The sequence below is a fragment of the Gekko japonicus genome, unplaced genomic scaffold (genome assembly GCF_001447785.1).
Source record: "Gekko japonicus isolate JY-2015 unplaced genomic scaffold, Gekko_japonicus_V1.1 scaffold565, whole genome shotgun sequence".
In the NCBI taxonomy this organism is placed as follows: domain Eukaryota; kingdom Metazoa; phylum Chordata; class Lepidosauria; order Squamata; family Gekkonidae; genus Gekko; species Gekko japonicus.
Genome location: NW_015176468.1, coordinates 900395 through 925031, shown reverse-complemented (window position 1 = coordinate 925031; position 24637 = coordinate 900395). Strand labels below are relative to the sequence as shown.

Sequence of the window (24637 nt, the reverse complement as noted above, 5' to 3'; positions counted from 1 at the left end):
TCCATTTTTTGCATCCCTGCCTTGATACGTAAGACGATGTGCATGCTGAGAAGGGAAGATGAGCACAGTTGGATCTGCAAGCGGCACGTGCACGTTCTGGAAAATGGCGGTTATAAGCTTAAAAAAAAAATGTCCTGACTCAGTCCTAGTCATGCAGAGCTACAGGTGACTGTGAAGGGGGAAAGCACATTGGAATGTTCATCCTACATAATGGTGACACCGTTAGCGGCACTCAGGTATTCTGAAGTACCTTCAGCTTCTGTTGTGTGCTCTCTCTCTCCTCCTGGCATGCACAAGAACTAGGGTTGCCAAGTCCTTACTGTATGTAGAGTGGGGGACTCCAGCGCTGCTCCGGGAATCCGTGCATGCGCGCAAAGCATGCGTGCGCCACAACCACATCACCTGGAAGTGACGCAACCACGTCGGGCATGCCGGGGGCGAGGCCACAGTCATCCAAGGGAAAACCATAGTTTTCCCTCGGATGACCGCAGCCCCGCCCCCAACGCGCCCGACGCGACTGCGTCACTTTTGGGTGACGTGCTGACGCAGAGCACGTCGCATGCTTTGGGGGTGGGGTTCCCCCCGGGGCCCGATCCACCGATGACGGGTAATGGACCTCTCTGGCAGGGTTTTCCCCGCCCCCGGGGGGACTTGGCAAGCCTAACAAGAACTTCTACATCCAACTGCCACTTTTTTATGCAAAGTAAATGGAATAGAATCAGGCATAAGGAAGATTCCAGTAATTATCGGTGCCAGCATTACAATAGCCATGTTGGAAACGGAGCCTTGCAAGATTACTGTGGCATTGCTAGTGTTAACCATGGTTAATGGTTAGAAATAACACTGAACTATGAAAAGGGAAGGCAGTGGGAATTGGTGCTTAAGAGGGAAGGAGGCAAACAACGCGGAGACCAATTTCCCACGAGCCGCTGCTCCGCTGTCGCTCTTCCCTTTGCCCCAATCGTATCTGTCAATTTCCCACTATTTGCTGCGTGGCTGCATTTTGCCCCGCAGCTTCACCCGATTTCCCCACGTCTACTCAATCTTGTTTTTTGAGGAGCCAGTAGATGTGGGGGAAATTGGGCAAAGCTGTGGGGCAAAATGTGGCCGCACAGCGAATAGTGGGAAATTGACGCATACAATCAGGGCAAAGGGAAGAGTGAGGGCAGAGCAGCGGCTTGTGGGAAATCGGTCGCAGACTTCTTCTGACTCTTTAATGGTAGTTAAAAGGCCAGAGCTTTGTCACATCCTATCTGTATTAGCCCTTGGACTAGTACTGTCTCCAATTCACTAGAAACAGAAATGGTATGCTTTAACTGCAGTCAGGGCACCTGGTATTTTGTGATTTATGTTATTCCTGCCCCAGAGCCCCAAGTGTGCTGCACACCTAAAACTACCACACGAACAGGCACCCAGTTCACTTCCATGAAAGGGCCAGTTCTGCACACATACAGAGGTGATCTTTTCTTTTATACAAACAGAATCCTTTGTGGGTGGGGGAACTGTGTATTTGTGTGAATTCCTATGGTAAACTACTGGATCGGGGCCGCTGCCTTTTGTTCCTTATATGAGCTCATCCTAATGTATGTACTGCAATGGTGGTACTATTGGCTGCCTGGTTAGAATAAACTGTTGGGAAGCCTGGGTTCATTTATTTCCTGTACCATCCGTGTATTTTGTAACCATATCCCAAATCATTTAAATATTTCTGTGCCTTAGCTTTTACAACTGCAAAATGGAAATAAGCAATGCCTCCACAAAGCACCTTGATTGTTCTCAGGTGAGAAAGTTCTAAAAAATGCGCAACATATTTTTACCATAAAATTCAGCTGTTATTTTTAAATCATATTTTGTTGTAAAAATATATTTTATTGTGGGTTAAAATGGCTTCATACAAGGTAGTTGAGCTGCATATAAAGATTCCCTCCCCCCAACCCCCCCCCCATAATTACAGTTTTTTCAGAAAACACATTTCAGTCAGTTCCTTAAAAATGATAAAAGAATTTGTTGCTTGACTTGTTAAAACTAAAAAGTATGTGGCAGAATTATTGTGTATAACATGTGGAATGTTGTTTAAAAATATTCAGCAAAAAGAAATTCAGCCACTATATATTTAAATACCTCACTAAACCGATGAATAAAAAATAGGCAGTTTCACCAGCTAAGCATTAAAAAGGTGATGCTTGTGTATGTGCAAATGTTCTTTGTAAAATGAAGCTGTTTTGCCTTAAAATAAGAGGGTGGGAGAAGTGTACATAAATGTGTTCCAAACATCTCTACCTAGCATTTTTCTCTGTAGGATTTTCCTGTATGCTTCCAGCTTCACTTGCTAGCCAGAATCTCATTCCTGGGGATTTTGAATCCTCTTTTTTCAATCTTCCTGCTTGTTAATAAAAATCCACCCATTGCATGATTAACTCAGCTGCAGAAATACGTAGGAGAAGCATGCATACTCCTTTTCTGGGCATTATCAACTTTTAAATAAAGTACAGGAGTGTTGTTTCAGAAATGAATTAGTTCCCCAACTACAAAAATATAACCTCATTCGGGGATGTCAAACCAGTGGCCCAGGGGCCGGATCAGGCCCCCGGAGGGCTTCTCTCAGGCCCGCAGTGGAACTGGCTGTCTTCTGCTGCTTCTTCCAGTTCTGCTGCTGCTGCTGCATCATCGTAGGTTTGCAGCTTACAGATACACACTTGAACAGCATACTCAAGATTGCAACAGCACAGACATTTTGATGCAATAATTCAGAGCAAGAAGTGTCAGTTATCAGACACTGTTAAATAAACAAAATATTGCAAGAGTGCTAATGTTTTAAGCATGTTTCTATTTTAAGTAAAAAAACCCACCCCTTTGTGTTTGTGTCCTTTATAAAGTCTATATCTCCGCTACCTGGCATTACATTTTATGGCACACATGGCCCGGCCCAACAAGGTCTCATTTATGCCAGATCTGGCCCTCATAACAAATGAGTTTGACACCCCTGATCTCCTTTATTTCCCCATGGAAAAATCCTACATATAGCTGGAGCACAGCAAAAACCAACTGAGGCACAGACCAGTACAAGGACTCCAGGACCAACCAGCAAACAGGGAAGTGAAGGGCACACAATAAAAGGCAGGCGGAATAAAACTGTAAAAAAAAACCAACAACCCCGCACTGCACAGCCACCAAGCAAATGAGAAAGGGTGAGTGAGTGGGAAGAGGCAGCAGTCCCCACAGACCACCCAGGCACTGGTGGAGTTCAAGGTTCTGCGATCCAGCATGTCCTACCCCAGCAGTGCCGGAAGGTGGTTGAGCGAGAAGAGGCCGAGGCTGTGCACCTGGGGCAGCAACAGCCAGTTGGCAAGCAGGAGGAGGAGATGAGTGGGTGGCCGTGGAGAGCAACCTTGGCATGGCGAGCCACACAGACAAAAAGAGAAAATCCCACCAACCCAGTGTCAGCTATGCTGCCATGGGGTTGGGGAGTTCATTCTGTGTCTTGTTAATTGTTATTGCATTCCTATCCCTGCTGCTCTGCCTTTTGCTGAAACGCTTATCTCTACAGATGTGCAGGAGGAGGTTGTGTTGTCTGGAGGGCTCCTATGTACCGTGAGAGACTCCTGGTTCTCAGCTTTAGCCACCTAACAGTTGCCTGACTTATCCCGCGCGTGGGAGGGTCCCTAATTGGCCAATGTCATGGGGGGGTCATACGAATACCCTATATCCTATTATACTCTAGTGGCTGTGGCCATTCCTAACAGTGCCTGTGTTACTGCATGTATAACTTTGCAATAAAAGTATAACCGTTCCTGAATGCGTGTACTTCGTTGTTAGCTCTGGGTTCTGACACCCAGACTGTAGCAAGTGGCCTGACCCTTCTGTCTTCCTGGGGCAGCTCCAACCATCTCGGCAGCCAGCAGGTGAGAACGTGGAGGAGGCGAGTAGGTGGTGGCCCCCAATGGCCCCCGGGAGAGCTGCAGCATGACGAGCCACACAAAAGAAACACACACCCCCAAGGAAATCCCCTCCTTTCAGCAGGGAGACAGTTTTTGCATTTCTGTGCTTTGCCGTGTATCTCTCTCTCCCGCCTCCCCACCGTTTTCTGCTCACCTTTCAGGTGCAGTCTGACTCATGCATGTCAAACCATTTCCTGCCAAGTGCCATTTCCCACCCATCTGCCCTCCTCATGGCTCCAGCACTCTCAGCAGGTGAGGAGGAGGAGGACCTGAGCGGGCGGCAGCGGAGGCATCAGCAGCCCTGGCTGCGCCCAGCAGAACCACTATGGCATGATGTGCCACAAAAAGAAGAAGGGCATTCCCCCAGGCAGAGGGGGGCGTTTTTGCATTTCCACACTTTGCAGTTTCTCCCGCTCATCATTATCTGCTCCCCTTCCGGGTTCATCATTCTTGCTCCTGCCATTAGTCCTCTCGCTCGTGCTCTCGCTGACCTTTTAGGCCAATGCTATGCTGGGGATTATTAGGAAGGGTATTGGAAACAGATCAGCCAATATCATAATGCCCCTGTATAAATCAATGGTGCGACCTCATTTAGAATATTGTGTACAGTTCTGGTCACCAAACCTTAAGAAGGATATTATAGCTTTGGAAAAAGTGCAGAAAAGGGCAACTAGGGTCCCTGCCACACGGGGGGGAAGGTACGGGCAAAGTGTGGCTTTTGGAAGCTGCACCAAAATAGAGATGCCGCGGCGGGATCACATTGATCCCCTGAGCCGCGGCACATTCCCTCCCCGGCACGATCAGATGCCGGGGAAAGCCACAGTGGGGAAAGGGAGGCTGCCGAACTGCGCATGTGTGAGCATGCGCAGTTCAGCCAGGACCCTGGGATGCGCTGGCAGAAAGACCCGCCGGTGATCCCACGGCCGGGCTTGATGCGGCCGTGCTGGAAGGTCCACTTCGGTAGGTGGTTTAGTTTTGCTGCGGCTTTTCGGGCGGAAGGGCCGGATCGGGGATGGGTGCGCAACACTTCCCAGATGTTGTGGTGGGATCACGCCCGTTTGCTGCGCCCCCGATCCGTCCCTCTCCTGGCCCAAAACCTTTTGTGTGACCGGGTCCTAGAATGATAAAAGGGTTGGAACACTTTCCCTATAAAGAAAGGTTAAAGCGCTTGGGGCTCTTTAGCTCAGAGAAATAACGACTGAGGGGTGACATGATCGAGGTTTATAAGATTATCCATGGGATAGAGCAGGTCGAGAAAGAGGTACTTTTCTCCCTTTCTCACAATACAAGAACTCGTGGGCAGTCCATGAAATTGCTGAGCGGTCGGGTTAGAACGGATAAAAGGAAGTCCTTCTTCACCCAGAGAGTGATTCACACATGGAATTCACTGCCACAGGAGGTGGTGGCGCAGTAGTGTGAGGGCTCCTAGTGTCCTGGCCCCACTGCTGGACCTCCTGATGGCACCTGGTATTTTTGGTCACTGTGAGACAGAGAGTGTTGGACTAGATGGGCCATTGGCCTGATCCAACATGGGCTTCTCTTATGTCCTTACGCTCATGGCTCTAGCTTGTGCTGCTTGGCCCCTCGTGCTGCTCCAAGCAATGAAGGGGTGGGATTTGTGTGGGAACAGGTGGCCATGGCTTTTGGCCCTATCCACTTCATTCATGGAGAGGGGGGAGAGTAGAGAGCCCCAAAGTGCACGCTTCCCTCTGCAGCTAAAAGGATGTTTCCCTCCTGTTATGTACTGAGTCCTGATCTGTATCGGGAAACTGACCAAGCTTGGACACCAGAACAATAGGTAGCCAGGATCCTGGAAGGAACCTATAGAACAGGAGTTGTAATGTAAATAGCCTACAACAGCGAGTAGATAAATGGGTACCTGCCTTAGGTGGCAGGGGGCACCCTCCTCTGTTGTGAGGTGTGGTGGGAGCATCGGCGGCGGCAGAGCGACGAGCAGCAGCGGTGAGCAGAGCGATGAGCGGCGGCGGCGAGATCGGTGAGGCGAGCCCTGGTGGCCAGCAAGTGCAACATCAAGCGGTGGAACGGATGACGGCAGAGGCGGAGACGGAAGGCGCGGTGACGTGGAGGCGCAGGTGCGGCAGAGCCGAAATGGACATTAGCCGGAGCCGTGCTGACGCGAACCGCGGACCAGATGGGCCCGCTAAAGAAAGCCACCAAAATGGAAAGACCTATCGCTGGCTGCCAGGATGGAAGTACCGACCCCGAAGACCGCTAGAAGAAGAAGGAGGAGCCGAGCCGGAGAATAGCAGCCCCACCACCTGGGTGCCGGTAGGCAGCCCCGCCCATGTACCATGTGGCCATAGAGAGGGAAAAAGTAGACTTAGACTTCTATGTAAGCCGCCCAGAGACCCTTCGGGGTCAGGGCGGTATATAAGCTGAATGCTAAATAAATAAATAAATCACAGGGAGTGTGTGTGTGTGTGTGGGGGGGTGTTGTGCACGCATTTAAGCAGGGCTCCAGCCCTGCTAGAGTTGTCTTGGAGTTTAGTTAATCACCAATAAACTACGAGCTGATCACTACACGAATCTCGAACCCAGTATATTTCACCTCCACGTCTCTCTCACCACTTCTCACCTGCAGAGAGGGGGGTGGTGGCACAGCAGTGGTGGGTAGTACCTCCCACGGCGGGAGGAGCAGATGCAACTAGGGTTGCCAAGTCTTACCTTGTCTGTAGCGAGGGGAGTCCAGGACCCTGCCCTGAGTCTTCTTGTGCATCGGGCACGTTGGGGGCAGGGCTACAATCATACAAGGGCCCCCAAGTGGTGGCAGATGTGGGGAAGGAGCCGGGTATTCCTTTAATTTGATTAGCCAGTGCCCCCTAAGAAATGTAAATGCCCCCCTGACTAAAAAAATCCTGGCTACAGGCCTGCTTAGCAGTCTGGTTTTCCCCCCCACACACATGGGTGTTTTTCGTTGGCTGTGGCCCCTTTGGGTGCCGTGGCATCTTGGCGGATTACTGATTGCATCTGGCTACAATGCAGGATCATCACTGAGATCCGGGAATGGTTCAAAAGCATGTATACGGGCTTGCTGGCAGGAATAATCAGGAAGAACTCTTAACTTCTTTCGCTGCTGAAGCATGATGAAAAATTACTAAAACCCTCTGGAGTCTCCACTGTACTGGTAGAGCTGGAGTCGACCATACAGTCTGTGTTCTCAGGCACACCTCTGTTCTGAAAGAAACAGTTAGTAGTGCAATTTGCCTCCAGTGTCTGCCCCCCCCCCCATAAAGTTTATTTTTTTTCCAGGTTCCTGATTTGGGTGGGTGGGGTGGAGATGTTGGTCCATGGTGGGAATGTGGCTTGTGTGTGATGTATAATATGGTTCTGAAAGTGTTTCTTTCACAGCTACAGACTTGGGCAATCGTGACCTCCCCCCCCCCCTCTACCTGATCTGTTTCCCAAAAGGTAAAGCCACTCTGCAATTCTGCGTTCTATCCACTGGCATTATTTCCCACAAGAGGCTCCATAAGCAGCAGTGTTGTGTGCGTGGGTCACCGTGGGTGCCCTTTTCCTCTGTCCCATGTGCAAAACCGGCACAAGCAGCAGAGAAGCTTCTACAATCTGGCAGCCTGGAAAAGGATCCAGTTTCCTAACAACAGCAGAGATGCTTGAACAAAAGCATTCTTCTGGAGAAACCGGACACTCCAAAGCAGCATCGATTGGTTACCAGGCACGCACGCAGCTGCTGTCAGAGGTGGAGTCTGTTGCCTAGGTTACAGCATCAGCCAGACAGGAGGGGGTCATAGGCTTCTGGTTCTCAACGGTCCTGCACCTCAAGAGTCCTTGGCTCGCAACAGTTGCCAGCGCCGTGTGCAAAGGAAAGAGGGAAGCATGAACAGCAGGGCACCCGTCAGAGCAACCAAACCCATCCTTGCTTTCCTCGTGTGTGCTGGGAAAGTAGAGGTCAGCACATGGCCCACTTCACTGCAGCAACTGGCCTACCAAGTGCATAATGCTTTTCAAAATAGTGCAAAGCGCAGGTGCTTCTCAGAGGTAGGTGCAGGTTGATCCAGGATATTGGCTTGGTTTGGGGGGTTTTTTGAGGTTTTTTCGCATTATTACTGGAAGTTTTCCTCTTTCTTTGTTCAACCTTTTTCTTTGCATTGTCCAGGCTGCTGTTGTCGCCGGTTGCTTCTCTGAAGGGTGTGCTCTGTCTTCTGCCTATTCCTCCACAAAAGGAAGTAAATATTGCTGCAGCTGGCACCGTCACAAGCAGTCGGTTAACTGTGCAATTCTAAACGGGGTTATGTCATTCGAAACCCACTGAAGTCAATAGCAAAGAAGGGTGTGTAACTCCGTTTAGGATTGCACTGTAAGATCACAGTGCTGTTGGCTCAGAAGCAGAAGATAGTCTGTACAGCAACAAGAGTACCCGTATTGGTCTGTTGAAGCACCTTATAGACATAACGAATTTTAAGGACTCCTGTTTTAAACAGCGAAAGTAACCCTTGCTTACTTCATGGTACCTTTCCCAAACCACTCTCATTCTCTTTTAAATGTCAGCAAACTATACTTTTGTGTGTGTGTGGGGGGGGAGCATCCAACTTTTAATTTTTTTGCATCTTCAAAAAAAAATTACACACACATATATCTATTCCATCTATTTAAATCTTTTTTGCATCATTTAATGCATCATGTTAATACTTCTGCTTTGCTTTCAGTTCTGTTATTAGACTTCGGGCTTGTTCTACAACCCTAATTCCTATTGCATTGTTTATTGTTTATTATCTTGTCAAGGATGGGCAAGTGGGCGTCAACATGGCAAATGGGGTTCAATGTGGTCAAGTGCAAGGTGATGCACATTGGAAACAAAAAGCCCAGCAGGAACTCATTAGCATAATTGGCCACACCCAACAGCAGAAACTCATTAGCCTATTAGGCCACACCCCCGACAGCACAGCTCATTAGCACATTAGGCCGCACCCCCGTGTTACCAGAAGTCTGGTCATCCAGCCACACCCACCTGTTGCTTCTTATTCTGTTTACCTTGTCTGTTGTCAAAACCAGGGCTTTTTTTGTAGCTGGAACTCCTTTGCATGTTAGGCCACACACCCCCAATGTAGCCAATCCTAATGAGTTTCCGCTGTTGGGTGTGGCCTGTTATGCTAATGAGTTCCTGCCGGGCGTGACCAACTCGGGAGACAGCCGGAACTCCATTCCTGTGCGTTCCTGCCCCAAAATAGCCCTGCCTAAATATAAATACACATTGATGGGGTCTGAACTGGCAGAGACTGATCAAGAGAGAGATCTTGGAGTTGTAGTAGATAACTCACTGAAAATGTCGAGACAGTGTGTGACTGCAATAAAAAAGGCCAATGCTATTCTGGGGATTATTAGGAAGGGTATTGAAAACAGATCAGCCAATATCATAATGCCCCTATATAAATCAAAGGTGCGACCTCATTTGGAATACTGTGTGCAGTTCTGGTCACCACACCTTAAAAAGGATACTATAGTTTTGGAAAAAGTGCAGAAAAGGGCAACTCGAATGATAAAAGGGTTGGAACACTTTCCCTATGAGGAAAGGTTAAAGCGCTTGGGGCTCTTTAGCTCGGAGAAATAACGACTGAGGGGTGACATGATCGAGGTTTATAAGATTATGCATGGGATAGAGCAGGTCGAGAAAGAGGTACTTTTCTCCCTTTCTCACAATATAAGAACTCGTGGGCATGCAATGAAATTGCTGAGCGGTCGGGTTAGAACGGATAAAAGGAAGTCCTTCTTCACCCAAAGAGTGATTAACACTTGGAATTCACTGCCACAGGAAGTGGTGGCGGCTACAAGCATGGATGGCTTCAAAAGGGAATTAGATAGGCATGGAGCAGAGGTCCATCAGTGGCTATTAGCCACAAGGTATAGATAGGGGCTCTGGGGCAAGTGATGCTCTGTCTTCTTGGTGCTTGGGGGGGGGGTCAACAGTGGGAGGGCTTCTAATGTCCTGGCCCCACTGGTGGACCTCCTGATGGCAACTGGTATTTCTGGCCACTGTGTGACACAGAGTGGACGACTGGATGGGCCTTTGGCCTGATCCAACATTGGCATCTCTTATGTTCTTATGTACCTCAGAATTTCTAAGCCTTTTCTCTCTCACACACACACAAACGTATGCGTCTGTATGTATGTGTGTATGTATGTATGTATGCATGTATGCATGCATGTATGTATGTATGTAATTCTTTGCCTAGGATTGCCAAGTCGTACCTTTGGAATAGTGGGGGGACCCCTGGATGTCCCCTGGAGTCTCCTGGTGCACGCATTTTGCACGCACGCCGTGATCACGTCACCCAGAAGTGATGTAATCACATTGAGCACGTTGGGGAGGGGCCACAATGATTTGAGGGAAAACCATAGAGTTTTCCCTCAGATGATAGAGTGACCCCCCACAATGTGCCCAATGCGATTACGTCACCTCCGGGTGACGTGTTCATGCCGGGCACGTTGTGCGCTTTGGGGGTGGGGTCCCCCTGGGCGGCCCAATCCATGCTGGCAGGGAATGGGCCTCTTGGGCAGGGATTTACCCGCCCCCCGAGGGGACTTGGCAACCCTGTCTTTGCCAGATAAATAAAATGTTTATTCTGTTTTGAAAGTTATTCTTCCTCAAGTGCCATTTTAAGCGGGTTCAAAAACAAGACAGCTCCAATATTTCCCTCAAGTTCCTGTGCTGGGTCAGAAGCCTAAACAAATATCTGGAACGGAGCGGGACAGTTTAGTCTTTTAAGACAAAGAAGAAAAAACACGCTACTTGGGGGCAACTCGGTCACTGAGGGGAACTAAAATTTTGGCGGGAAAATCTGCCTGGGAGTTGGGAAGTGACAGGGGTTCGTCATAAGAGGGTGGCTAATAAGTTGGAAAATTCCTGGAGATTTAGGGGATGGAGTCTTGGGGGACCTCATCAGGCGATAATGCCATAGAGTCCACCCTCCAAAGCATCCCTTTTCTCCAGGGGAACAGATCTCTGTCGTCAGCGATAATTCTAAGAGATCGCCAGCAGTGCTCCCTCTAAGCTGTGGAGTCCTGTGAGCAAACATTCTACTTTGTGAGCTACCAGCATTAAAGTGGTGAGCAGGTGATTTGGCTACGGCATAAATTAGTTTGCCCTGGGGCCCTCCTTCCTGAGCTAAGACAAAAATGTGTGAGCCGGAGGCTAAAAAAACCTGTGAGCTAGCTCACACTGACTCAGCTTAGAGGGAACACTGATCGCCAGGCCCTACCTGGAAGCTGGCCCATAGCTGTAGTGGAATTAATGGGGGCTCAGCCCCCTTCCTTAAAGCCCCCCCCCTTCTTCCCAAAAGGATTTAAAGGGAACCTTTAAATGCTTTTGAGAACAAGCGGGGTGGAGTGAGCCGGCAGGCCATGTGCTCCCTGCTGATCAGCTGAAGGACTATTAAATCTTGCAGGAGAGGACAAAGAGGGTTATGGCCCCACCAGAAAAACTTTTTGCCCCACAAGCCACAACATCCTGGCTGCGGGTCTGCCTAGAGGTGGGCAAGCCTGAGATTAATGGGGACTCAGGTATGGTCTGTAGTGCTGCCGGCCTCCCAAATCTCCAGCACTTTCCCAGTCCACAGCTGGCCACCCCAGTGTTGTGAGCGAGAAATATGCAGACTGTGGGCCCCTAAGGCGACTCTTAGCAGTATTACCTCCAGCCAGCAGGGGCCGCTGTGGGGCTTGAGGCCTCCTGCCCAGATGAACCAGGGCAAGAAGAGGAGCAGCCATATCAGGTGGGGCAGGCTTTGCGTCTATCAAAAATGGGCATTTCCATGTAGGCCTAGGCTCAGTCCCTTCCCCATTTCTATCTCCCAGGCCTAATCGATGAACACACCAAGCCCTTCCGCCCTAGGGATGCCAGTCTCCAGGTGGGACCAGGGGATCCCCTGGAATTGCAGAGAAAATGGCTGCTTTGGAGGGTGCACTCTATGGCACTGCACCCCACTGAGGTCCCTGCCTTCCTCAGCCTCCATCTCCAGACATCCAGTAGTTTCCGAGCCTGCAGCTGGCGACTGTACATCCGCCGCTGGTGGTCAGGCGGAACCTGGCAACTCTGTAATCTGCCCCCAGTTTCCCTGTTGCGAAGTTATCCTGTTTCCCTTGCGCTTTAGGATCGGGGCTTCTCTCTTTAATTTTAATTAATTTGATTTTAATTATTCTGAGGCATTACAGGCCTGCCGGGTAGTCAAGGGACTGCTATGGTCACAAAGCTTGCCTTATTTTAAAGATGTTCATCTAGCAGCCTGGTATTCCACTCCATACAGGCCTGGGTAGTGTTGCCAACAAGTCGGGAGAAAAGCGTCCCCTCCGTTTACTGAGAAGTTACTTACTAGGTGATGTTATTTACCTCCGTGCCATACTGCCGTAAGCTTCAACTACCCATTTCCACACACAAAACTGCTTTATTTACTTATTTTATGAAAACGTTTATATCTCGCCTTTCCGCGTGGCTCAAAGCAGCGTACAATAGCCATTAAAACATCCCCAGCTAAAACCAAAGATGAAGTAGCAAGCCCTGATCCCCCCCCCTTAAAATATACCTGCTATTCAATCCCCCTTATGTACAGGATTCAAATTTGAAATCAAAGCACTTGTCTGCTCCCTTGGAAACCTGTAAAAGAAAAAAAGCACCACAAAAGAGCACCACACGTTAAAGCTCTATATTTTCTCCAGATTGTTCTGAGAGTGAAGCATGGTGAGTTGTTGCCTCCTAGCCAGTTTGTCACAAACAGGAAACGAGTTAACAATGAGTTTGGTGTCGTGGTTCAGTGCGCGGACTCTAATCTGGGAGAACCGGGTTTGATTCCCCACTCCTCCACTTGCACCTGGCTGGATGACCTTGGGCAAGCCATAGTTCTGATAAGAGCTGTTCTTGAAAAAAGAGCAGTTTCTGTCAATGTACAAACTGCGTGTGCGGGATTAAGCAGCCTTTACTTTTCTAAGTATTCAGGAAAGTACGCTGGACCTTTCCATATACCTTGGAAATACTGCAGAATAAAAGCCAACAGTTTAAGTACTGAGTCTTGGTTTGCTCCACAGTTCCCATACATTACGTATTGTGTGAGTTTTGCGCAGTATGTTGCCTTGAAGTATTTTGATTTCTGCCTCAATAGTGTGAACATCCATCCCTATAGGCCGTGTCATCTGGTCTAGCACATCACCACCCGCCATGAGCCCTTCTTCCCCAGAAATGGGAACTCACCACCAATATTCCCTCTAAGCCGTGGAGTCTTGTGAGCAAAAATTCTACTTTGTGAGCTACTGGCATTAAAGTTGTGAGCGAGCGATTTGGCTGCTGCATAAACTAGTTTGCTCTGGAGCCCTCCTTCCTGAGCGAAGACAAAACTGTGTGAGCCGGAGGCTAAAAACCTGTGAGCTAGCTCACACTAACTCAGCTTAGAGGGAACACTGCTCACCACTCAGGTCTTCTGCCTGTCATTCCTTGTGTACTTTCTGCTGAATTCACGGTGCAATGTGGGCTAGACAACTGCAGTTTGTGGATTGCTCGTTCATCATAATGGGCATTATATGCCACAGGTAATCTGGCGAAAGTAGCAAAATCCTCAGATATGGCTGGCTTCACTTAGTCTAGGGTCCATTTGTTATTTTTATTTACTTGCAACGTCTTCCCCTTCTCCATTTGAACCTCACAACAACCCTATGAGGTAGGTTAGGCTGAGAGTTTGTGACTGGCTAGGGTCACCCCAAAAGCTTCCATGGCGATTTTTAATCTGGGTCTCCCAGCTCCTAGTCGTTAAAATTTTAACTGCTACACATCATGCTGGCTGTCTGATTTTCAGATATTAGCTGATACTGCATTTGTGTACATGGAGCAAAGTGATGCTCGGTCTTGTAAATGATCTTAGCCTGCGTCCTGATCTTTCGCAACTTTCTGAAGGTTTATGTATCTTTTCAAATTCAAGTTTATTATTATGATCCAAGATCAGAATTCAAAGCGGCATATACAAGGACGGCGGAAGACAGGAGGGCCTGGCGTGATCTTGTCCATGGGGTCGCGAAGAGTCGGACTTGACTGTGCGACTGAACAACAAAAAATGGCAAATACATTGATTACATATCTGTATATACTTGAGCATTCGATGCAAATATGTGGCACGTAAATAAAAATGTTAAAATATATTTAGAATATATTTAAGTTTTCTTAAAAGAGGAGGTAATTTTCTGCGTAGATGAGCTGACTGGGCACAAAATCTTGCTACCTTGGTGATATTTTCATTGCAGCAATCAGCTAAAAGGAGAGTAGAATATAAAATTGATTGGGTCTGCCTGGAAAAGCAGCAGTAATTCAAGTGATGTACTTTATTCGGATCTGCTGATAAAAATGATAATATACATGAACGTGCTCATTTGTCTCTACCAGACCAGATTGGCATGGACAAAGACAACATATATATGGAATATGAGCATATCTCCCCTCGAGAAAGGCAGACCTTAAGTTGGGCTAGGGTAAAAAGTTCTGTGGTATTTCAGAAGTTCCAGTAAAAAAAGATAATTGGAGAGTACAAAGTTTTGTTTTCTGCTCCCTGGAAAGGCAGCAGTAATTGGAGTGATGTACTTTATTCGGATCTGTAATATATACATGGCAATGCAATAAAAAGACAATGCAATATAAAGACATATATATATATATATATATACACAGAATATGAGCACATCTCCAGAAAGGCAAAAGAGAGAACATTAATTCATGCTAGGGTAAAAGGCTCTGTGGTGTTTCGGAAGTTCCAGTGAAAAAAGATACTTGGACGGTACAAAGTTTTGTTTTCTGCTCCCCACTGCCGGGACATACAAGGCTTATGCTCTGTCCGCTTGTAAAGAGGTATCCCATAACCCCTGTGAAAAGTACTGAGACTTACTAGTGATTTCAGCTCTCATACTTTATTAGGTGAAGAACAAGACAAAGTTACCGGCTCGCAGGCTGGCTTATATGTGCACTCAAACCCACACCCAAACACACCCCCACACCAGTGATAGGCTATTTACAGTGGCTGAGAGTTCCATAGGCTCTCGGCCGGGAGCCTAGCCCTCCGATTGGCTCGGGCTAGGATCCGCTTGGCCCACTGTCTCAGGGAGCGAAGCTGGTGCGCTTCGCATGACCGCATGGAGACCTAGCCTCACACGCGGTCGGAGATGTATACATTACACCCTTGTTTAATGATTTATCTACCTCCTTTATAGCCAAGGTGCAGGAGAGCTATACTGGAGAGACCCAGCAGTGTCTATTTACATTCAGTTGTTCAAACCCAGCTTGAGCAAAAATTGTCTAGAAGAATTAGGGGAGTTACTCCTGAAGGGTGAAGTTTTATATTAAGACACAAACAGATGGCAGAGGGGTGATTTTTAATCTGGGTCTCCCGGATCCTAGTCTTTAACATTCTAACCACGACTCACCATACTGGCTGTCTGATTTTCAGATATTAGCCGATACTGCATTTGTATACGTGGAGCAAAGTGACGCTCGGAGGTTCTCTTTTGGAGACTTGTAAATGATCTTGGCCTGTGGTCTGAACTTTCACAACTTTCTGAAGGTTTATGTATGGATGGATTCTACATAGGGTTGCGAATAAGATGGAACATTCCTGGAGATTTGGGGATGGATGGAGCCTTGGGGTTTGGGGAGACGAGGAACCTCATCAGATGATAGTGCCGTAGAGTCCACTTTCCAAAGCATCTCTTTTCTCCAGGGGAACTGATCTCTGTAGTCAGCTATAGATCTAAGAGATCTCCACGCCCTACCTGGAGGGTGGCAACCTTGAGTTAATGGTGCCTCAAGGTTGGTCTGTAGGGTTTGTTGGCCTCCCAAATCTCCAGCACTTTCCTACTCCACAGTTGGCCGCCCCAGTGTCGTGAGTGACAAATATGCAGGCCGTGGGCCTAAGGGAACTCTTTGTGGTATTACCTCCAGCCAGCAGGGGGTGCTGTGGGTCTCGAGGCCTCCTGCCCAAATGTCAGCTCCACTTCCTTTTCCTTTCCTGGTGAACCAGGGCAAGGGGCAAGAAGAGGAGCAGCCATATCAGGTGGGGCAGCAGGCCTGGTGTCCATCAAAAGCAGGCATTTAGTTGTGGTGGTGGTTAATGTTTTGCTATGCATTTTGTTTTAAAACAATTTTAAAAAATCATAGAAAATTACAAATTAAAAGCAAGCATTTCCATGTAGGCCTAGTCACCCCCCCATTTCTACCTCCCAGGCCTAACTGATGAACACACCAAGCTTTTCCGCCAGGGCTAGGGATGCCAGCCTCCAGGAGGGACCTGGGGATCCCCTGGAATTACAGGTCATCTCCAGACTACAGAGATCAGTTTCCTGTGGAAAAAATGGATGCTTTGGAGGGTGGATTCTTTGGCACTGTACTCCACTGAGGTCCCTGCCTTCTCCAGGCTCCACCTCCAAATCTCCAGGAGTTTCCCAACCTGGATCTGGCAACCCTCTATCTGCCCCCAGCCTCCCTATTGCCAAGTTCTCCTGATTCCCTTGATCTTTTAGGATAGGGGCCTCTCTCTTTTTAATTTTATTCTGGAGCATTACAGGCCTGCCGGGTAGCCAAGGGACTGCCATGGTCACAAAGCTTGACTTATTTTAAAGATGTCCATCTAGCAGCCTGGAGAAAAGTGTCCCCTCCGTTTACTGAGAGGTTACTTAGGTGATGTTATTCACCTTCATGCCATACTGCTGTAAGCCTGAACTACCCATTTCTGCACACTAAACTGCTTTATTTACTTATTGTATTAAAACGTTTATCTCTCGCCTTTCTGCGTGGCTCAAAGCAGCGTACAATAGCCGTTAAGACATCCCCAGCTAAAACCAAAGATGAAATAGCAAGCCCTCAAGGTTCCCTCTAAGCTGTGGAGTCTTGTGAGCAAAAGTTCTCCTTTGTGAGTTGCTGGCATTAAAGTTCTGAGCCAGTGATTTGTCTGCTGCATAAATTAGTTAGCTCTGGAGCCATCCTCCCTGAGCTCAGACAAAAATGTGTGAGCCGGAGGCTAAAAAAACTGTGAGCTAGTTCACACTAACTCAGCTTAGAGGGAACACTGACCCTGATCCCTCCCCTCTCTTCCCCTTAAAAGACACCTGCTATTCAATCCCCCTTATGTGCAGGAATCAACTTTGAAATCAAAGCACTTCTCTACTTCCTTGGAAATCTATTAAACCCCACCCCCAAAAAACAACAACAACAGAACCACACGTTAAAGCTCTATATTTTCTCCAGATTGTTCTGAGAGTGAAGCATGGTGAGTTGTTGCCTCCGTCCTAACCAGCTTAATTCTCACAAATGGGAAATGAGTTAATCTTTAATCAATGCCATCTTTAATGTTTTATTAATCACAAGGAGATGAGTTGGCTGGCCTTTTTCTGAGATATACCATGGGACCAGGGGAAGGGAATGCTCACATGAGTGGACATAGTTCCATACTCAAAACGCCTCTTCCTATAGAAAACTTGCCTTTTCTATGACATCCTAACTCTGTGGGCAAGAAGCGTATTTGTATGGATGTCATGTGAGCCAGATGTCACATATTGTCCTTTGATGGGGGTGCAGCAGCTGGGATTGTGCCAGGAAGTTGTGAGTTTGAGTCTCGTCTGGGGTCTGACATAGCTTAACTACCTCATTGAGAGCTACGTTGTCATTAAATCAGACTCAGGAAAAAAATCAGGGAGAGTACAGCAGAAAAGAAAAGCCAATGTACAAACTGCGTGTGTGGGATTAAGCAGCCTTTACTTTTCTAAGTATTCAGGAAAGTATGCTGGACGTTTCCATATACCTTGGAAATATTGCAGAATAAAAGCCATTCGCTAAAGTACTCAATCCTGGTTTGTTCCAGCATCCCCTTACATTACATATTCTGTGAGTTTTGCACAGTACGTTGCCTCGAAGTGTTTTGATTTCTGCTAAAATAGTATGAACATCCATCCGTGTAGGCCATATCATCTGGTCTAGCCCATCGCCACCCTCCACAAGCCCTTCTTCTTCCCCAGAAATGCTAACTCACAACTTAGGTCTCCTACCACTTGTTGCCTGCGTACAACAACCCTGTTTGGTGTAGTGGTTAAGTGCACGGACTCTAATCTGGGAGAACCGGGTTTGATTCCCCACTCCTCCACTTGCACCTGGCTGGATGACCTTGGCAAACCATAGTTCTGGCACAGCTGTTCTTGAAAAAGAGCAGTTTCTGCCAGAGCTCTCTCAGCCCCACCTACCTCACAGGGTGTCTGTTGTGGGGAGGGGAAGGGAAAGGAGTTTGTAAGCCGCTCTGAGACACCTTTGGTAGTGAAGGGTAGGGTATAAATCTAGTCTCCTCCTCCTACTACTACTACTCTTCTTCCTCCTCTTCCTCCTCTTCCTCTTCTTCTTCTTCTTCTTCTTCTCTGAGGTAGGTTAGGCTGAGAGTTTGTGACTGGCCTAGGGTCACCCCAAGAGCTTCCATGGCAGAGGGGTGATTTTTAATCTTGGTCTCCCAGCTCCTAGTTTTTAACATTCTAACCATGACACACCATGCTGGCTGTCTGATTTTCAGATATTAGCTGATATTGCATTTGTATACATGGAGCAAAGTGATGCTCGGAGGTTCTGTTTTGGAAACTTGTAAATGATCTTAGCCTGTGTCCTGAACTTTCACAACTTTCTGAAGGTTTATGTATGTATTTTCCATCAGGGATTCCTGAATACAAACAAGAGCTCTCCTTTTCCTAGGTTCCTTGTAAAGCTCTTTAAGGTTTTCCGTTTTAACCAAGCAACTCACCCTTTAGGGTATAACCTGATTTGTTTTGTGTTGCCTCACTTGCATGTTATGACTAGTAAGCAGCACATCTATTTACAAAGAAATATTAATGCATGAAGAAGAGTGAATGCGTGGTGCTTTGGATCAGAATGAAGGTGCGGGTTAAGGTGCGAGTGTTAAGGGTTGGCAAAACTGGAGAGTGGAAGGGAGTGTGTGGCTGGGCATTTAGTTGTACCGCTTTGGGATTGTTAGGGCTGCCAACCTCCAGGGGATACCTGGAGACCTCTCCCTATTACAGTTGGTCTCCAGACAACCAAGATCAGATCCCCTGGAGAAAATGGCGGTCTTGGAAGATGGTCTCTATGGCCTTATACCCTGCTGAGGTCCCTCCCTTCCCCAAGCCCTGCCCGTCCCAGGGTCTATTCCCAAAATCTCCAGATGTTTCCCAACCCGGAGCTGGCAGCCTTTAGGGATGGTAGCCGTGTATTCCTAAACAGTTTGGTGTCGTGGTTGAGTGCGCGTGGACTCTAATCTGGGAGAACCGGGTTTGATTCCCCCACTCCTCCACATGCAGCTGCTGGATGACCTTGGGCAAGCCATAGTTCTGCCAAAGCTGTTCTCTCAAGGGCAGTCGTGGAAAGAGCTCTCTCAGCCCCACCTACCTCACAGGATGTCTGCTGTGGGGAGGGGGAGGGGAAAGGAGGTTGTAACCCGCTCTGAGCCTCCGAGTGAAGGGTGGGGTATAAATCCAATCTCTTCTTCTTCTTCTCTCTTCTAAACAATGGATTTAGAAAAGTGCAACCCTGTTGAGTATTGTGCTGTGAGGGAGCGATCCTAAACAGGTTGACTCAGAAGAAAGTCCCATGTTATTAAATTGGGTGTACTCCAGGAAAGTGTCTTCAGTCAGAGGCTGTAGTGGAAGTCCAGGTGAAATAAGTTCTAAAAGTCATTTCCAGGTAGAAGTTGAGTATTTTACTGGGTTTTACTCACAGGCTGTGGCCATTGAGTTTCAGTCTTATAACAAAAAAAGTTGGATTGTTTTACGTTTTAAAAAGGTAGCAATACAGCCAGTTTGGTGTAGTGGTTAAGTGCGCGGACTCTAATCTGGGAGAACCGGGTTTGATTCCCCACTCCTCCACTTGCAGCTGCTGGATGACCTTGGGCAAGCCATCGGTCTTTCAAGGACAGTTCTCTCAGACCGATTTCCCACAGCAGCTGCTCTGCGCTCGCTCCTCCCTTTGCCCCAATGGAACGTGTCAATTTCCCCCTCGAAGCCGCATGGCCACATTTTGACCCGCGGCTTCGCCCGATTTCCCCTGCGGTTTCGTGATCCTGTTTTTTGAGGATCGTGAAACCGTGGGCAAAAGCGGGCACATTGCAGGTCAAAATCAGGTCACAATGTGGCTGCACGGCTTTGAGTGGGAAATTGACATGTACCATCAGGGCAAAGAGAGGAGCGAGCGCAAAGCAGCGGCTGTGGGAAATCGGTCTCAGAGTTCTCTCAGCCCTGCCTACCTCACAGGGTGTTTGTTGTGGGGAGGGAAGGGGAAAGGAGTTTGTAAGCCTCTCTGAGACTCCGAGTGAAGGGCGGGGTACAAATCCAATCTCCTCTTCTTCTTCTTCATCATCAGTAACATCAAATTTAACAAATGTGGATCCAGGATATAGATAAAACTGGGACATACCTGTAACAGACTTGTATCATTCCTCACACACCTTTTCATGGCATTTTCCCCTTCATTCCTGTTTTTGCAGGTTGTGCCAAAATGAGTAAGAATAGTAAGAATATTCAAGAGCTAAGGTAGGATCTGTTTTTGTGCAAATGATAGAAATTTCGGTAACACTGTAGGTGACATTTTGATCATAGAAATGTCCACGAGGCGTGGTTTTTACAAAATAATTCCGTATCAGTCAAATATTATTTCCTACTGTTATTATTTCTGTTTACCAGAGAATTCAGTATTGGTCAAATGTTATTTTTCACCAGTGTTATTTCTGATAGGACAATAAAAGCTATGGCAGAGTCAGTGGATGTATTAGCTATATGTGGTGACATTTTTTCCTTTCCTTTTCTTTTCTTGCTTGTACTGTACAGTTAGCAGTGTGATCAGAATGAACACATTAGGTTTACACAGTGTATGACTTTGTGGGAATAAGTAGTTAATCCTCGTGTGTATGCCTTGGATTATGCAGGGAAGCACTGGAAAGGCAAACCAAAGAGACTTTGAAACTCCAGGAGGAAGCAACTAAGTGCTCTGTGGACTCCATCTCACGTCGAGAAGGGTCTTCGTCTCCGTCCAGCGTAAGACATTCAAGTATGTACTTTTGTATGTGCATGTAAAAAAAAATTACATCAGCCCTGGAGAAAGACCCTGAGCTGGCCTTTCCACTCACGGTGGCTGCAAGATATTTAAAAAGTTTTGCTGGATGGGTGGCTGGCGAATCGGAAACAGAAGAAGTGAATTCTGATGTTTAAGTTTAAGTAGCCTTTATTGGCATAGGAAATAGTGATACAAATTAATATAGTATAAAAGGTGGATTAAAACCACAACATACATATACATCTGTATAAATATAAGGATATTTCTGTGAGATCCCTTGGCATACCTTTATAGCAGATTAAAGAAACTTAGCCACCTTCTCAGTGACATTAGAGGAGAAATCAATCAAGAGTCTACAAACCTTAAGTGCATCAGAACAGTCCATCATCCTAACTAAAACAGAATGTAGGTGCATGTGATGTTAATCTGTATACAGGTGACAATAAAGGAGAATGTGGGTAATTGACTCCACACGTTTTTTATTGCAAGGGCAGTATCTGGCTGAGTAGGCTATCTGACTGAATCTGCCATAAATGATGGCAGAAGGCGTGACGTTACATCTGGCAAGGGAAAATGCTCTATGCTGCTGTGGCACCTGCAAAGAGGATAGATATGGAGCCATTTTACCAGTAATGAGGGGAATCTCAAAGCTCAGCGGGGAGCAGGTTTTGTTGGCCTGGCTGAATAACGTCTGGCGTTCAATGTCTAGCATTCTGTTTTTAATTTGGTGAAATGCAGCGGTTAAAGTAATCATAAACAGTGGTTCTGTACATATACCCATTGCTTTCATTTCTCCCCAATTTGACACTTTGGATCAGTTGCTGGCCCATTCTGCATCTAGCATTTGCTCTGCTGTTATACCAAACCCAGGCTGGAACAGAAATCCCCCTCTACATTGAGAGCCACTTTCACTTTGATTGATTGTCGGATTTTATAGCAGTGTCCAGACTGCATGCCGGTTGAACCATCTGCATAGATTTATGGCCGTTCAGGGGGTGACTCTGCAGTCAGTGTGGTGCTGGCCCGGGGTATTTGAGTGTGGGTTCGAGCCGCATCTTTTCCCCTTCCGGTGTGGGTTGGGTAGAACAACGGAGCGAACGCTAGATGCAGAATGGGCTGCTGTCCCACGGCATTCAGTTTTCCGTCTGTAAATGTGCCTTCCCTTGGAGGGCTGTTGTGCGACAAAAAGATCGTAGAAGCCTGCTACAAACTTCAGAGTGTCCTACAAATTATCAGAGGGGAGGGGCAAGATTCTTCTAGAAGGGGCCTGTGCAGGGGTCATTTCCTGCGGGAGCACACAGGAGCGGAGCTCCGGCATTAAGGAGCCCAGGGGGTGGGCACATGCAACAAGCCCCACCCCCTGCTCCCAGCAGCCCTCAGTCGGGCCACAAGGAGCAAGAAGCAGCCAGGTAAGTTGCAGAGCCTCCCCCCCATCCTGCCTTCAGGTACAAGCTCTCCCTCCTCTGTGAGGGCAGATCTGCATGTCCCCCCCCCCCCCAAAAGCTAGCAATCCAAAACAGTCCAGTGGAGCCTGAGCGGTGGATGTTGCCTTCTGACACACTTCCGGTGATGTCAGGGTGTGTGGCATATGCAAATAAGTTATGCTAATGGGTTGTGCTAATGAGCTCCTGCACCTCTTTTTCTACAAAATGACCCCTGGGCCTGTGGAATACTCTGACTCTGTCGAGCAGATATCACATGGGCCAGTCACACTCTCCCAACATAACCTACCCCACAGGGTTGTTGTAAGAATAAAACGGGGGAGAGGGGAACGATGGACGCTTCTTTGGGTTCCCATTGGGGAGAAAAGGGGGGCACAAACGAATTCAATAAATAAACATGTCAATTTGTGTGGCTGGGTAAGAAGGCCGCCTTGAAATTCTTGGGGCCGCCTTGAAATTCCTGTCCCGTTTTATTAGATGCTTCTACTCCGTTTACGGGCAGCCCGAAACAGCGGACCCCAAGTATACGCAGCACCATGCCAGAGCCCTGCTCCAGCACGCCCAGCAGCCCGCCCAAGACTCTGTACTCCAAATTTGAAGGAGACGCCGGGAGCCCGAGGAGGGGCAGCAACCCTGGGAAAGAGCCTGCGGAAAACGTCTTTGAAGACTATTCCCAGCAAGTCAGAGATCTGCAGAAGAGGCTATGCGAAGTGAGTGTCGAACGCTGTCCTTGCTGTGGCTCCGTGGAAGAGCCTCTGTTTGGCATGCAGAAGGTCCCAGGTTCAATCCCCGACATCTCTAGGGTGTTTAAAAATAAAATAAAATCTGGCAGTAGATCATGGGTGTCAAACAAAAGGCCCGGGGCCCGAATCCGGCCCGTCCATGGCTCTTAGGCGGCCCGCGAGCAACTGATGCAAGGGAGGGAGTGCTGGGGGGGAATGGGCGGAGCCATTCCATTGTGGCTTCAGCACAGCAGAACAACCTCACCTGCAGCAGTCAAATATCATGGGAGCATCTGCCCAGCACTGCACTGCTGCCTCTCCAGTCCGCCTTTGTGGGGTTTTTTCCTGAAGCCTTTTTTGTTTTCCTGAAGCCTTTTTTGTTTTCCTGAAGCCTTTTTTGTTTTCCCCCAAAAAACTGGAAAAATTGAAAAAAAGAAATTAAAAGAATTGATTATGGAACATTTTATTTTAACATGATGAATAAAATATTTTGAGACAAGGTGTTCGAATATTTTCCAAATCATTTCTAAGAAATATGTATGGTATTAGATTGATCTAATTTCTGTGCCCTGAGGACAAGCAAAGTCCTAGGTTACAAACTGAACTCTCCAATGCAAGGACAAGATGCATTTCTTCCTTTAGGAGGTGCTGTTGACACAAGAAAATAAAAAGGTTTCAGTTTTCTTTTTGCATGTGGGTGGGTATACTGGCTCTCAGGCTTCACTAGGTCTCAAATCATTGGAAGAAAATACAGAGCAACAAAAAGGACCTGAAAGTATATACTTAATTTAAAAAGGTGAAGAGTTTTCATTTATCTGATTCCAGAAAACTGAATCATTTAGCTACATTAGTTTATCTTTATAACCTTTGTGAAAATAATAATTTAATTACTACTAATCTGGTTCTTTACTTCCCCCCACCCACCCACAATAATTGTTTGGATACACTATTTTAATATGCTTGTGGTAATTTCATGCCAAGTAAAATTGTCCATAGTCATATTGTATGTTCCTAAAGTAACAGAATGACTTTCAATCTGGAAAAGAAAAAAGAAGTGCTAATGTAGCATTTCCCCCCATTTTTCCAAAAAATTCCGTCCCCCCCCCCGAAAAAAACCCTGGGTTTTTCCCCGAGCTTCAAAATTTCCGGAAACTTTACATCTCTACTCCCACCCCAGAGGGCCTTGCACTGAGGACACACCGACTCAGAGCTTACCAGCTGCTGTCCTTTATACAGTTTCTATCTCCGGTACCTGGCATAACATTTTATGGCGCACGTGGCCCGGCCCGGCAAAGAGACATTTAATATCAGATCCGGCCCTCGTAACAAATGAGTTTGACACCTCTGCAGTAGATGATGTGAAAGACCTTTGCCTGAAACCCTGGTGAGCTGCTTCCAGTCTCGGTAGGCAGTGCCGACTTTGACAGACCAGCGCTCTGATTCAGTGCAAAGTGGTTTCACGTG

The 24637-nt window shown here is 47.4% G+C and overlaps 1 protein-coding gene across 1 annotated transcript in view; it reads left to right on the top strand.

The window, feature by feature from the left end:
* Positions 1–5912: 5912 nt before the first annotated feature.
* The window catches only part of CCDC158 (coiled-coil domain containing 158), an 87426-nt gene continuing 68701 nt past the window's right edge, over positions 5913–24637 (top strand). Inside the window, exons 1-5 of the mRNA XM_015427109.1 lie at positions 5913–6151; positions 8074–8177; positions 20444–20489; positions 20882–21003; positions 22929–23161. Coding sequence (XP_015282595.1) covers positions 5913–6151; positions 8074–8177; positions 20444–20489; positions 20882–21003; positions 22929–23161 — 744 coding nt within the window. The remainder of the gene's footprint in view (positions 6152–8073; positions 8178–20443; positions 20490–20881; positions 21004–22928; positions 23162–24637) is intronic.